Here is a 15,215-nt window from a genome sequence, read left to right as displayed (position 1 = left end):
CATAGAAGGTCTGTTTGCAGTATTTTTCATAATCGTCGAAGTCGTCATCAAAAATGCAAAAGTTACCCTCGTTAGTTCCTCTAGATCAAAAACCTTCCATTTGGGATTTAATTCGTATAACCCTATCAGACTCACTGGACCTCCAAAAGCTTAGAAAGAGCAACGAAAGATGCCTCAGACCAATAGCAGAGAAATAACAAACGAAAGACCAGCAGCAGATATATTACGGAAAGGTTCAAATATGAAGAAAACACACTGAAGGTCGTTTATTCATTTATATCAATTCGGATCACATGTAACAATACAATGTTATATATATATATATATATATTACTCATACACTACCCTTCATATACTGCTTAAGGTAACATGTATTGTCCTTTTACATCCTAAGATAATAGTCAGCTTTATTATGTTAATTTCAATCATTTTTTGCATTCCTTCATGCACTATGATACTACTAAGCAACTTGTTCACATATTGTACATTGACATCCGAACACTTGTACTAGGAATAATGCGTATCAAATATACTGAAACTGAACTGAAACGGAAGCTTCTATTCGTGAATACGTTATTTCCTTTTCCCATCTCTCTGAAAACTTGGTCCAAGTTTCATGTTTTCTGGCCAGTCCCTTCAATCTGTAGTTCTTGATAGACACCTAGGATTAAGTCACGGACGATTCCTAATCAGAAAATTACAAAAATGCATTTACATTGGTTAAGAGACAATGTTGATAAATTTGAAACACTCTTTGACCGGCAATCGGTTCCCTTAACACCCGAGCCGTTCACTCGCGGTGGTCGCTGTGACCGCTGTGACGTATCATGACGGTGGCAGCGGCGGCGGCGGCGGTCCGCGGAAGTGCTGCTATTCCGTGGTCCTGGGAACAGGGGAATACGCTGTATGACCATAGTGTATGACGTTTGCTGTCACAGAATATCTCGGAACGGCAGTGGTTGGCAGTTACGCGCTGAGAATTGTCCTGATGTAACGTAAGCAAGCAATACCGAGAGTTCGCTATAAGAAAAATTGGTACCCGCAAAGAGCCAAAATGGCGAAAAAATTTACCCTGTCTCTACTATTTGGGTTGTGCGCATTAACTGCGTCCAACGGTTTCTACCTACCAGGTTTGGCACCCGTGAATTATTGCCATGTCGGAGAACAATCGGATACGTGCAAGGTATGTACCACCGCAGTTTTATTACCTGGATATTACTGCGTGGCAGTTTTCCGGATGACCGGACATAACCGATAGAATCCACGTATCGAAACGATAATAATAGTGCCGTGGTGGTTCGGCGACATATGATTTCTATGCCTTGTTTGCCTTACAAAAAGCAGTACGCTTCTCATAATACCGGGAGATTGAAGCAGTCTGCAACGTTGCTAGCTCCCCGTCCCCACCCTTCGTCGACTGTGGTATATTTCACGCTTTTCACCACTGCTACTTTGTAATATTTTCAGTCTGAGATCAAGTTATTCGTCAACAGACTCAATACAGAGCATTCCGTAATACCTTACGAGTACAATCAGTGAGTACACTATATTTGATGCAATTTGCTCGCTTGTCTAACCGAAGCATATAACCATCCGTTTATGCTATTTTTTCAGTTTCGATTTCTGTCCTGCCAATGATGAGCAATCGCCAGTAGAAAACTTGGGTCAAGTGGTGTTTGGGGAACGTATAAGACTGTCGTCTTACAAGGTAAAATTGTTACCTACTGCTTCTGAGAATTGGTTGTGAGCTTACCTTTGCTGGTCGATCGTTGTAGTGATGGCGACAACGATATACCGATCATTGCTGCAAAACAGGTGGCTCTAAGCCTGATTTTTCATCCTTTACCGTGTAACCTTTGATTCTATTTTTCCTAGATCTCGATATAACCGTTTGTATCAAGTTTCAGGCAATGTAATTCTGTAATCTTCAACTTTTTAGCTTGTATTTATGAAAAATGATTCTTGCACGGTGTTATGCAAAAAAACGTACTCGGGAGGAGATGAACAATCTGCAAAGAAGCTGCAGCTTTTGAAGAAAGGCATGGCTCTGAATTATCAGCATCATTGGATCGTCGGTCAGTAGAACAGCATATTTTACAATTACAGCTTAGCAAATTCTTTTTGTTTTATAATGCAGAGTAATTATACCGCAGTTGTAACAATCTCACACCCACAATGGTCTTTTGATAAGATATTCACGACAATCAACCGTCGAATGTGATTGATAATTCACCCGTGACCCAAATTAAATCAATCTCATTTCCTTTTGCAGATAATATGCCTGTTACGTGGTGTTACCCACTAGAAAACTCCCGCCAATACTGCAGTACTGGATTCCCAATGGGCTGTCTATCCAAAGACGTTCGGTCGCCAACAGACATGTGTAATGTGAGTAAAAATATCAAGGAATCTGCTAACATTTGACATATCTGTATCGCCAAACACATTATTATTCCAAAATACAGCAATTAATAAAAATTACGTTCGTTACCATCTGTGTACGATCTAAGATATTTAAGGATAATGAATAGTCATATTTTTACAACTTGACAATTTTAATAATTCCACAGATAGGCTACAACCAACCGAATACTTACTACCTGTTCAATCACGTCGACTTGACCATAACGTATCATAGCGGTGAAACAGAGGAGTGGGGATCGGGTTATAGTCAAAAAGTTGGGCGAATAATATGTAAGTTCCTTTAAAAAAAACGATTCTTGTGAATTCACTTTTAAAAAATATGTAGTGCGCTTAGCATTTTTTATTAATAACAAGACCAATTTAAACCTGGAACTTTTATCCCAAAGTCTAATCTACCTAAATTGTTATCAATGAAAATTGACGGACAATTCAGAATAATTGATCAAAGCCTAAAAAAATTGCACCGGCAGGAATGGCAAATCTCAACTTTTAGCATGTTAACTTGACGAAAATCAGCAATCTGCGAATACTTACCAAAAGGTATCTTCATCCGCTTGTGTGTTTCAGCTGTGAAGGTGGAGCCCCGCAGCATAAATCACAATCCGTCTTCACCGGACTGTGAGAGCAAAAGTCCATTGGCAATCAGAAGAGAAGACTTAAGCCAGTCGGAAAAATTTGACGTGCTTTACACATACCACGTTACGTATGTGGTGAGCTGATGAAAGAACAAGCCCTGTTAAATTATGATTTTTAACTATTTTCACAACTTCCAAGCAGAGACTTGTCTATTCTTTTCTCCAAATACTTTTGTTCAAATACTTACACCCAGTTCAAATTCAATATCTAAGTGATGTTCTACGCTAAGCTCTCTGCATCATGGATACATTCAAATTGTTTGCGACCCTTACCTGCTACCTCTACTTAAAATACCTTTCCTGTGGATCTGCAATCTGTTAGATAAATGAGTGAATTATTTTATGTAGATATATTATAGGTTACAAATTTATAGGATAAGGAGCGTGATCGCGAACAAGCCTGGTTTTGGCCTTATGCAACTCACATGATGTGCTCTAAAATCCTACGATATAAGCTACATGTCAAGAACCTGTCATGGCTAGAACCAAGGAATTTTTGCTATTACTAAAATTAAGGAAAAATGGTTCGGTAGCTGCGCATTCGGTAAATTGAATTGAATTGAATTTTCAGAAAAACAACACAATCAAATGGTCATCGAGATGGGATTATATTCTCGAGTCAATGCCACAAACGAATATCCAGTGGTTTAGTATCCTAAATTCACTAGTGATTGTTCTATTTTTGTCTGGGATGGTGGCTATGATTATGCTACGCACGCTGAATAAAGATATTGCTCGATATAACCAGGTATGTCTGCAAATTACTTATTTCACTGCACATTTGTTGCACAGGCTTGCTTTAACAATGCACTTATCAGATTAAATTTAAGATTGGTTGCTTGACTAATTTCAAAATTGTTGTCTTATCCGTGATTAGACCAAGATAATGAGCTGGATATTCTTCAATATTAGTCTTATTTTGGTTTGGAAGGTAATGGAATACAGGATATAAATGCAAATTAACATTATATGTACAAGATTCCCTCAATCACGCTGTACAAAAAAATTGATCTAAAAATGTGAAAGGAAATACATGGGTTCCAGCCATATTATCCGTTATGAAATAGTGATTGTGCAATGTCTGTGTTGTGATAACGCAGGCCTACTTTCAGATAGAGTCGGGTGAGGATGCACAGGAGGAATTTGGATGGAAGTTGGTACACGGCGATGTGTTTCGCCCTCCACGGAAAGGGATGCTACTATCGGTACTTCTTGGCTCTGGCATTCAGGTCTTCTTTATGGCACTGATTACTTTAGGTAGGTCGAAGTTTGAGTCTTGGGTAAGAGCAGAAAGCAATAATAGGATAATACTGGAATTAAACTAATTACTCGATATTGATGGTTCTCTCCAGCATTTGCTTGTCTTGGCTTCCTTTCGCCGGCAAATCGTGGCGCCCTAATGACTTGCGCCATGGTGCTGTATGTGTGCCTCGGCACCCCAGCTGGATATGTCTCAGCTCGTGTCTATAAGAGTTTTGGTGGAGAAAAATGGAAGTCGAACGTTCTTCTAACTTCTATGCTCAGCCCTGGGTGAGTTGCAGATAAGTGCGAATATATTTATAGAATCCGGCTGCCTGCAGCTAGGATCTGCTGAAAAAAAAATAATACCACTGTTACTACTGATATGATTTAACGGTATTCCAGCATCGTCTTCAGCTCGTTCTTTGTAATGAACTTGATATTCTGGATAAACGACAGCTCCGCAGCTGTACCTTTCAGCACACTCGTCGCCCTGTTGGCATTGTGGTTTGGTGTATCTGTTCCTCTTACGTTCGTTGGATCATATTTTGGCTTTAGGAAAAGGGTTAGTAATGTTATCATTCTTACTTTCTTTGTTATTGTTTCCATCATTGTCTTGACAATCATTCTTGTCATTTCCTTGCGCCTTGGTCCACAAAGTACATTCTGCCTTTAATTTTCATCCTCGCAGCCTCTCGAGCATCCTGTAAGGACCAACCAGATCCCACGTCAGATACCAGAACAAAGTTTCTACACACAGGCTGTTCCAGGAGTTGTAATGGGAGGAGTCTTACCCTTTGGATGCATATTCATTCAGCTCTTCTTTCTTTTGAATTCTCTCTGGTAAATAACGCTTGTGCGCACAAACATAGGTTTCAAACCAAGTAAGATATTATATTTCATGCTTTGTGTATACACATTCCGTTTCCAGGTCAAGTCAGGTGTACTACATGTTCGGATTCTTGTTCCTGGTATTTCTGATTCTCGTCATAACGTGTTCAGAGACGACAATTCTTCTTTGCTACTTCCATCTTTGCGCAGAGGTAAATCCAGGCGTAATTCCGGCAATGCACTTCCTATTCACAGTAATAGCCCTTAATGAATGACATATTCTGCATCCTAGGATTACCACTGGTGGTGGCGGAGCTTCTTGACATCAGGTTTCACTGCGTTCTATCTTCTGGTTTATTGCATCCACTACTTTGTCACGAAACTTGATATCGAAGACGCGACGTCGACGTTCCTGTACTTTGGATACACCCTCATTATGGTGTTTTTATTTTTCTTGCTGACAGGTAAGTTAAGGCAGGGATACGACACGTCCATAATGCTTCTGCATTGTGAAAGATTGCCAACATTCATGCTGCTTATTTATTTCAGGTTCCATCGGATTTTTTGCCTGCTTTTGGTTCGTGCGTAAAATCTATAGCGTAGTGAAAGTCGATTAGTGTAAGACTTGTTACAACTCAGTTAAGTCCCGAGGAGTACACTACCTATCGGTGACTGTTGCGGGAAATCGAAGAAAATTAATAATTCATTGCCTACAATAAAAATGGCACGAAACTACTTGAATGTATCGGTTCGGTAACTTCCAGAGACACACTAACTGTCAAAACTTTAAAAAGAATAATAGTAGATTGTGTACCAAGGATGCAAAGTAGGTCTTTTTCGCCGAGCGTTTGCAATATGAGTCGTATGCGAGCGCGTGCGCGAGCCAAAGATGAATATTGGAAATACGTGAGACGAAAAAAATTTTGCTTCCATGGTATGCCAGATACTTTATGTGACAAAAGTACGGTTCACAAGTTTTTTTTTTTTTTTTTTTTTTTTTTTATATAATGTAATACAGAGAAGAGCACTCTTCAGCACTACGACATAAAAGAGGCAAAAAAGCGGGGTAAACCATACTGTGTTACATAAATTATGTTATTGGTAACGATAACGATAATATAGTTCACTTAATGTTAAGTGTGCATCTTATAAGCGTGTATATATACATATATGAGGATTAATATTCATATGTATGAGTAATTTGTACAAATCGGTTATTATGTTAGGGATTTTTTCCAATTAACCACTCTCAGCTTTCGTTTATGCTGTATCAAAGATTTTCGAAACAGTAGAGTTTTTGAATCGTCAGTTTTGTATGAATACAAACCCTGTTATCACTGAATATTGGGATCACCCTGTGACATTGAATAAAGAAGAGACTGTCGACAATTCGTCAATATCATTATTTGGTTTCGAGGAATATAACATATTGGGTTGAAAAAATGCAAGCCGTGGGGAGGGGGGGCTTGTGCTCTGGTTGCGGACACCTGGGACAGTTAAATAAATCTGGGTATTTCCTGTGAATTATTAACTATGAGGACCGAAAAAACAACAATAGTCATATTTTCTTAAAATTATAATCCTTGTTGTCATGTTATTATTATTATTATTTATCTTATCTTATAAAGAGCGCGTGTAATGATTGTATTACTTTTATTGATGAATAATTTTACATGCCACATTTGGGGATATATCAGGTATAATATATACATATGATTCCGCAAGGTGGTGCGGCAATACGTGCTGTATGTTGTTACACTTGCGCATACATCGCCGGCGAATAACAGCTGCTACCTGATTCATGGCAGGTGTCAATTTATTGAAATAACACATTATTCGTCACGTTTCCAAGTTCGCCAACAGTTAACGGTCTCACATTGTTTGCGCGTCATATTTGTCCAAACATGCCAATGTCGGCAACCAAAAATTAGTATGTATTATACGTAATACACATTGTTCAAAATTTCCATCGAAAGTATACGTTGTTCGTTCTTTATATGTATTTCGAGTTGTTGGAATTAGCATTACGCGGGTAGTGGCGCATGACTCAAGCGCAATATCGGTTGTGTTACACACCCCCATGTTCTGAGTGTCGATCGAGCAATGCCGGTACTTCTCTCGTTTTTCCTCTTATGCCCAGTTCAAGTCTCGTCTTTCCTATTCCCTCGACGCGGCGCACCCGGACCGGGGGCAAATTATTATTATCGAGGCCAGGGCCTGATAGTGATATCGATGCTATTAGTCGAAATAATACCATGTCACTTGCCGGCGACAGTACCCTTGCGGTACAGTTATCAAAGTACAATATCACTATCGCTACTGCCTTTGGTGAACGGTTATGAACAGATGTAGACCTGTAAGAAATACGGTTTAATGCTGAAATTGAGGAATGGACCGGAGAGATGGGACTCGATTCGTGCGTCGGTCGTACGAGAATTACAAGTTAGTCTATGCACCAAAAGTCGGCAACCCGGTGAATTTGGAACGATTTGCTCGTCAATTGCAACTAAGATACAGTTACGAGTAAGGAGCATGTATATTGAAAAAAGTCGAAGGAAAGGCTCGGGAAACAAGTAGGGTTGAGATATAAAGGAAAGAGATGGTTAATTGGTCGCTTGCGTGCAACGATCGTCTCTTGGAATAGGCAAGTCATTGGATTGATTTCTATACAGACTCTAGCTTCTGAGACCTGAACGTCGGTCGCGTGTTGTTGTCTAGTCGTAAAAGTAATCTTGGGTCGCTCGGGGAGGATACGACTGTTGGATAAAACCAACGGGGTTTATTTTCTGGGGCTGCGCCGGCGACGTGCGGCAGGGTCTCTGCTTCTCTCCGCGCGCTTCATCTCCTCGAGTCTACGCGCGTGTTCAGCCATATGCTGCCGCCGCATCTCTTCCTTTACCACAATCTAAAATGCAATCATAGGTTTTATAGGCACGAATGGCAAACGGTTCACCGTCATGTGAGAATAAGAAACCTGTGCAGATGTGGTAACGATCCCTCCCACTTACCTGTTCGTTTGTAAGTGGTAGCCAGTATATGCATGGAATGGCCTTAGTTTTTTTAAACAAATCGTCCAGGAGTTTGGCTGGCGGTGGGTCATCCTCCTTTTTCTTGAATTTCCGTGCAGGTGGAGGTAGGTGAGGCTCTATAGGTGGGCTGCGACTTCTTTGTCGTCTTTTCTTCTCCAAATCCTTTTTTCCTCTTTCCTTCTCTTTCATTTGATGGCCATCTTCCTTACCCAAATCCCATTCGCGGACAGTATTCACCTGCACGATGTGCAAATTGTTATGTCACAGTGATGAGGAAGAAAAAAGTAAGTAAAAGTACCTAGGTAATACATACAAGCCCAAACCAGTAGAAAAAACGAGTTTAACTCATCAACAAAATTACTCGTAGGATAGAAAAAATACAGTGACTCCGAAAGCATTAATCTTCGGTGAGCGATTTGAAAGATTGGCTACCTTGACCGGTGCATTTTGCTTCTCCTCGCGTGCCCAGACTTGCTGCCAGGTATCGCTACCCAGAGATGGCTCTGCAGCACGAAGGGCGGGTTGGTCTTTGGACAGTTCGCGCGCTTTTTCCACGTCTTCTCTAGTCGCGTACTCGACCTGAAGACGTTTAGGATTCGACAACGGCCACGAAATTCCGTGCAGGGCTTGTCTGGTTTCGAATGCCTGGTCCTCGTTCGCATACTGTTGGTAATCAAAAAAACGGAATAGATAAAAATCGAGCTCGCTCGAAATCGAGAAATTAAAAATTTAACACGTACCACTACATAGCATTTGGACTTTATCCCGTCTATCCAAAAGCCATTCTCTACAATGGTGCCTGTCCGAGAAAGCAGTTCCTTGATCTGGTTCAAAGTAAATGGACGAACAAGGTTTTTTATCAGTAGTACGTTTGTCGCCTTTGCTAATGACGGGCTTGGCGATTTGATGCGAGGTGCTTCTTTCAGTATTGATATCTTCCGCTTTGCACCTGTGGAATATCAAGTATATGTAAATACACTGTTGGATGAAGAGGAGAGACTAGAAGTTACAGATACACATTGCGATTCAATTTAATTGCGTATTAAACTGCGTCTGTGACCCACCTATGTGATTATCATGTTTGAGATCTCCCTTCTTCGTATTTTCATTCTTTGTCGTTGCAATATCCTCGGAAACTCTCTGCTCCTCGGCGTCGTCGCTGATCGAACGCAGTTTTTCCCGCTCTTTGCGTCGTTCCTTTGGCTCATCATCGTCTTTGGATAGTCTGACTTCCGTAATCGACAGTGGCTTTGCACCGGGTACCAAAGCCTGTGTATCGATTGGAGATAAAATCAGACAAGTATTTTTGACGCAATTTTCAAATGCAGATATCAATGTAACAAATTGAAATAAAACATACCTTCAAGGAATCGGTCGATACCGTGAAAGCTGGGGTCGATTCCGCTGTAACTGCAACTCCCCAGCGACGCTTGCGAGGCACATTCTTACCATCGGTTTGTTCAGCTACGCTGTGTATTTCCTGTTGGCCAAGCGTAACGTACAATTAGTTAACCTATACGTAAGTACTAAGGTTTCCAAAGCATTGGAAGTATTGATTTTTACAGAAAGACAGTGAAAGCAAAATCTCTTTGGGATCTGGAAAATGCCCATCTAACAAAATTACACCACACTCTCACCTTGACTCGGAGAGATGCTTCGCTTTCTCCATTTTTCTCGGCATCATCTCTTTTTACTGACTCCTCAGCTTCCATTAACCGTACAGAGCTGAAAAGTAATTGAAGCAAAAACATGTTTTAAATGTCTAATTGCTTATGATTGTATAATTGCTGAAGTAAAGGATAATCTGAAATGCATATTTACATGACATTCAAGCAATTAAACGTCACTGCTTCATAGCAAATTTATAGACAGCGTTTGTATTTTTGTTTTTTTAATTTGTTACTCGAGGGCTCTCTTCGAATATCTTTTCGGCCTTGATTCTGCCCAATCGGTTAAAGCAACAAACTCGGGATTCCAGCAATAAATTAGCAACAAAAGCGTAATGAATCACCATTTAGATTTTAATCGATTGTGTTCGAGTGGTGATGCCAACTTTAGACATTTTTCTACCAGATAATCGGTTGTGAAAAAAAAGAATAAGAACGAAGAAACCAACGAAACAACCGTTTACTCACAAGGATCGCTTCAAATTGACTTTTGCAGGTTTATAATCGGCTGAGAGAGAATTAACTGGTAATTGATCACAGGGTCTGCAATCGTTTGAGCTATTCCGCCTCTCCTCTATCTCTCTGGAACTTTCAGTTTTATTATCCACTGTAACGTCTGCGCAGAAGCCGAATCTGTTCACCGGAGACGGGGATCTGCTGCTCTTGATCTTAGCCGATTCCTTCCCCGTTTCTTCTCTCGGCTGAGAATCGTTAGTCTTCTTCTCATTAGGTTCATCCTCGGATTCGGGTGTATCGGAGTCGGAGGATTCATGATACTTGTCGCGATGCTTCCGCCGCGCCGTGCGCAACGACGCTCGTAGTTCAGACCTTTTCGTTTGAATCTTGGTCTCGCTTGTCACCGATGGTGGAATCGACTTGTTACATCTATCTTCGTCAGTGCTCGACTCTCTAGTTTCAGGTTCGGCGGGAGCGATTGAATCCTCTTTTTCATCAGCTTGGCTATCATCTGTAGGCGGCTCGTTAAGTCGAACGACGGCCTCGGTTTTAGTTTCACCCACCTTCTCCACCTCTTCCTCGCCCTTCCTTCCCTCTGGCAAGTTTTTATCAAAATCCTCGGAGGCCTGTCGCTCGACTACGGGGGCCTTCGTCTGATCGAGATCATCTCCATTGGAGCTGGGCTCCGCCTGTTCACTGGTATCTGCCTTTGGCGACTTCTGGACAGGACAGTTTTGGTCGTAACGAATAGCCTGGTCGGCGTTGTTGTCGGCTAGCCGATCTACGTTTTTTTTATCGTCAGACAAGGTGAAGTTGGCTGAAGTGGTTCTGGGCAGGATCTCCCTACAATGACTTACCTCTTCCTTGGAGTCCTGACCCGGGTTCGGGGAGGAGGGATCGTCCTGCCGCTCCTTACCAAGGTCTCGCTTCCGTGACCTAGGTGGTTCCTCGGCGGAGTCACCCTCCTCGCCGTCACCCTCACCACTTTCATACGACTTGTGAGATTTTTTCCTAGACGAAGAACTATCTGACGCTTCCGACGGATTTCGCTGCCTGCACAATTTGAGCTTCTGGATTTCGCCTGGCGAGGCATCCGCCCTCGCTACCTTCCAAACCGAGGCTCCCTCCCCTACGCCTTCCTCAAGGTTTTCCAAGGGAGGGGCACTGCTGCTGCTGCTGCTTATCTGCTTCACCAATGACTCTTCTTCCGCTATTGCTTTCAACTCTCTGATCTTGAGCCTTGTGGCTGGCAGCGACGTCGTCGATTCTGGCACGCTCTCTTGGTCCTTTGAAGAATCCACCGACTTAGATTCAAATTCCTCTCTTTCCGGCGATGACGACGTCGCCCTTCTACCACGTTTCCGTGTCGATTTCCGTGTTGCTTTTTCCACCTTCTTCTCCGGGGATCCCTTGGATTTGTTCCTCTCACTTTTGCGCCTCATTTCTGAAACAATGATAATCGTCAATTCGCTCATTTCCTGAATCATATACGTTACGTTGTTACAATCTGCCATAAACTTTTGTCAGATACATTGCGCAGGAAGATTGAAATTCAAACACGACAATGGCAGTATTGCTATTATCGAATGGATTGACTTACGTAATCTCTGACCTCAGCAGAATTACCCAGACCTAGTTGTATTTTTAAAAGAATCCGAACGGCTGTTTAGATCAGTTATGCATAACCGCTGATAAGTTTTCATTTTGCGTACTTAATATACATATGTACCTGTATCTGTAGCTGTTATTCCCACTACCATGACATATAATTGAATGCATTTATCAACTTTTCTCATGTATTTTACTTAGGCTACTGTCGATTAGAAAGGTATATCGAATCAATGTTTTCTGTACCTATGTAGCATTATTTACCGGTTGCTGAACACTAGGGCTACCTGACCCTTAATCAAGCGTGAGAAAATGTCAGACGAGGATTGGTAGAATTAAATAATGTGGCGACATGTTGCTCATTTTCTCTATAAGATTTTTCATTTTCATAGAACCTGATAATCCTGGTACTAAACAAATTTGCTAAACAATCGAACTTGGCAATTTGAACAGATTTTGTGGAATCAAAGATAAAAAGTAGATATGAGCACAGTCAGACGATGCACTGCTTATACTTAGTCCCAGGCGTTTATATTTCATTTAAGTGATTTCATTCAAAGTCAAACGAAATATACTTGACCCGTCGTTTCACGTGCAAATCTGAAGGATTACTTTTGAAAGAGGTTTACTACGTCCAAGCTGGGAAGTCTGGGATGGGCGATGCAGAGGATAAAATTAAGCTAAGCAAGACTGGGCTAGGTTAGGTTAAGTTAAGTAGGGCTCGAGTGAGTCGAGCTGCGATGTATGCCCCAAGTACAATTCGCGCAGCCAGGGGCATGTTGATTTGTGGTTACTCTACTCTACTCGACGCGACGAGAGATTTATTTATCGCGGTGTTATATCGAAGGATGATACTTACCGATGGAAAACTATGCACCGCAAAACAATTTGTTGTATTTGTGCAACGTGATAGAATCAATACGATCAAAAAAACGATTCGACTAGTTGTGTATTATTTAATTGTTATATACAGAAACAAATATGTCTATGTCCGGTGACGCTATTAGCTGAAAAGTGATTATTGTCGCTGCAGATGCCGCACTCGCGCCACGAACCACGACGAATCACCACGAACCACATGAAGTAAAGGGATTAAGAGATTGGAGCATATCGTTGTAAAAATCAAACAAGGAATCGATGGTGGCGCTAGACTCGCGTAACTTGGAACTCCAGATACTATTCTGCTCTATTCACGATCGATGAAAGAGTAAGTAGAAGAAGGGACTCCACACGCTACGATAGTGGGGGTCGGTTGAATACGTCAGACAGAGATAGTTGTGGTTGAAGTTTGTACGCCCTTGTCGCACACGATACGTACTGACTGAGCACAAACATCGGTTTGTTGAGATATCGACAGTTGTTCCTAAGATTAGTACATGGTAAATTGAATGATATATAAAAAAAATCATAATTATGGCAAAAGCAGTAAATATAGTGTGTAAATTATGTAAATTTGAACGTGTATATCAAATAATGAATCCTGATACATATGAATGTATTATGATATTTAGAATAAATGACGTATGTACAAATTGATTACATTTTGTTATAGATATAGAGCGATCCTGCGTGATAAAAACTGATTGTGAAGTAGGTTACATTCTTGTATAAATAGATTGTTTCCGCTTGATTTCGGTGTTTTCATTGAATGATGTATCAATATATCTGTAGGAGAACACCAATAAAATAATGTGATCCTGAGATTGAGCCAGGTCACTGAACTCTGTATAATACTAGAGTTCACTATACACAACCGAAACAACCGCGTCGTTTGCAATTCTGGCCCGGCGGTCAAGGTTTTTATGCGGGATAGTCGCTGGAAGTCGCTAATAGTGTGACAAAGGCTTACCAACTTCAAGCACACCTATCTCTCTCTTGCTGCTTCTCACAATCCAAAATGGTGCTGGTAGAGTTCACGGTTAAAAGTATGTGTTCGGCAGCACTTTACGATAGAATTGGGCATGATTGTTGCATACTGCTGCACTGCTGTTGAACTACAGATACGTATGAATCTCTTTCAGAGTTCAGTGGTCTGCTTACTGATTACTTCGACTTCTCACGTATAGATGGCGATTCGACTATTTTTCTTGTAACTTTCTCGCGAGTGCACAAACTACTCGACATAATCGGATTAGTATACTGGATTGATGCACTAACAATTTTATCAAAACAGCGCCATGGTCAATAGATGTGAAAGAAATGCAAATAGTTATAGATTGCACGTTCATCGGAACCCCATATATCGTATAAGTTAGCTCGGTTATCGGAGAATAAGTCTTTTTTCTTCACAGTAGAGCATAACATGTCATCTGCCGCAAATCTGCAGCAAGCCTCTTTCAGAAGCGCACATGCGCAAGTCCACGCAAGTCTTCCTACACTGCGGAAACAGCCATATAGTGGTCTGCTGGCAGAACATGCATGCGGCCAGGCGATGACATCACGTGAACTTGCAACAGAATACTACCTGGTTTAGCTCCCCTCACCTTAACTTTACCCGCAGAACAAAGTCCGCAAGGTTTAACAGTCTTTGTTCCTACATCTTTAGTCAATTCCTCCTAAAATTCACCCTGCAGATCTCGCAACCCACCGAAACCTCTTGCGAGCAATGTGGTGGCAACACTGCAGAGCCTTTTGCGCACTCGCAACACGTTAGAATCCCTAAGCTACATGAACGATCAGTGGGATGGTAGCGTGGTCGCAAGTTCCATAGACAAACAGGTGCAGTAGGGACAGTGACAAGCACCCACGTAAGTCTGGGCAAGCAGCCTTCGTCTGCAAGGTGAAATGATGAAATCACCGTATGAATGCTTTTTTCTTTTCAGTTGGAGAGTTCCAAATATTGCAAGCACGAATGTGTATACATATCGACCCACCGAGTGGGTTTCAACAATTGTTGAATATGCAATGTCTGTATTGGCAGGTATTGAGCAAGGTGAATAAAAGAAATAAAAAACACGCAGTTGACTACACGTGAGTCTGTGTGCTCAATGTGTGCTGCCATTACAGTTTTGCTTTTCGAGCGTCATAACTTTGAGCATATGTCTTTACGACGGAGGATAATAAGCTGGTTATTTAATCCCTACGATTTAGGAGTTGAAACACATAAGCCTGCATAAACTGCGGCGGCCGACTGTCCGGTATGAAAATGTCTGAGAATAATTGCGATTTTCCCAAACGCATAAATTATGAGGAGTCAAATGCGTAAAACTTCAATTGTATTGCACTGTACTCCAATATGCGTAATCGTAACGGTTAATACCCATGTATATGCGTAAGATGGGCAGTCTACACGAATACATTATACGTGTATATAGGTATAAAGTCAC

At 41.4% G+C, this 15,215-nt stretch overlaps 2 protein-coding genes across 5 annotated transcripts; one reads left to right on the top strand and one right to left on the bottom strand.

Annotated features, from left to right (window-relative positions):
* Positions 1-907: 907 nt before the first annotated feature.
* LOC124411945 (transmembrane 9 superfamily member 2) lies at positions 908-6,518 on the top strand. 3 transcript variants are annotated; one of them, XM_046891504.1, is made up of 15 exons: positions 909-1,183; positions 1,468-1,535; positions 1,615-1,708; positions 1,940-2,075; positions 2,273-2,388; positions 2,571-2,694; positions 2,992-3,134; positions 3,631-3,807; positions 4,172-4,316; positions 4,412-4,589; positions 4,704-4,863; positions 4,990-5,141; positions 5,230-5,341; positions 5,422-5,593; positions 5,679-6,518. In XM_046891504.1, exons 1-15 carry the CDS (start codon positions 1,055-1,057, stop codon positions 5,744-5,746), a joined length of 1,974 nt encoding a protein of 657 aa, XP_046747460.1. In that variant the 5' UTR covers positions 909-1,054; the 3' UTR covers positions 5,747-6,518. The 3 variants fall into 3 exon arrangements, with proteins under 3 accessions (XP_046747461.1, XP_046747460.1, XP_046747459.1); XM_046891503.1 differs by having other exon boundaries at positions 4,160-4,316; XM_046891505.1 differs by lacking the exon at positions 3,631-3,807 and having other exon boundaries at positions 908-1,183; positions 4,160-4,316.
* A 764-nt stretch (positions 6,519-7,282) lies between these two features.
* On the bottom strand, positions 7,283-12,958 carry LOC124411944 (apoptotic chromatin condensation inducer in the nucleus). Of its 2 annotated transcripts, none has more exons than XM_046891502.1 (9): positions 12,749-12,958; positions 10,294-11,725; positions 9,796-9,883; positions 9,519-9,638; positions 9,223-9,427; positions 8,899-9,107; positions 8,591-8,821; positions 8,138-8,395; positions 7,283-8,034 (listed from the first exon to the last, which is right to left on the bottom strand). In XM_046891502.1, the coding sequence occupies exons 2-9, from the start codon at positions 11,721-11,723 to the stop codon at positions 7,909-7,911; spliced, it is 2,667 nt and encodes an 888-aa protein (XP_046747458.1). In that variant the 5' UTR covers positions 11,724-11,725; positions 12,749-12,958; the 3' UTR covers positions 7,283-7,908. The 2 variants fall into 2 exon arrangements, with proteins under 2 accessions (XP_046747458.1, XP_046747457.1); XM_046891501.1 differs by lacking the exon at positions 12,749-12,958 and adding an exon at positions 12,140-12,161.
* Positions 12,959-15,215: the final 2,257 nt, after the last annotated feature.

The sequence above is a fragment of the Diprion similis genome, chromosome 10, assembly GCF_021155765.1.
Source record: "Diprion similis isolate iyDipSimi1 chromosome 10, iyDipSimi1.1, whole genome shotgun sequence".
NCBI classification, from domain to species: Eukaryota; Metazoa; Arthropoda; class Insecta; order Hymenoptera; family Diprionidae; genus Diprion; species Diprion similis.
Note: the sequence above shows the minus strand (reverse complement) of the source record. Positions and strands in the feature narration are given on the sequence as shown.

Excerpts from the sequence above, each read along its gene's own strand:
- LOC124411945 (XM_046891503.1), top strand. The coding sequence starts at position 1,055 with ATGGCGAAAAAATTTACCCTGTCTCTACTATTTGGGTTGTGCGCATTA. Across the intron at positions 1,536-1,614 it reads ATACCTTACGAGTACAATCA|TTTCGATTTCTGTCCTGCCA; the intron begins GTGAGTACACTA and ends CTATTTTTTCAG. Across the intron at positions 2,076-2,272 it reads TCAGCATCATTGGATCGTCG|ATAATATGCCTGTTACGTGG; the intron begins GTCAGTAGAACA and ends TTCCTTTTGCAG.
- LOC124411944 (XM_046891501.1), bottom strand. Across the intron at positions 9,108-9,222 it reads CAAACATGATAATCACATAG|GTGCAAAGCGGAAGATATCA; the intron begins GTGGGTCACAGA and ends GATATTCCACAG. Across the intron at positions 8,035-8,137 it reads TACCACTTACAAACGAACAG|ATTGTGGTAAAGGAAGAGAT; the intron begins GTAAGTGGGAGG and ends ATTGCATTTTAG.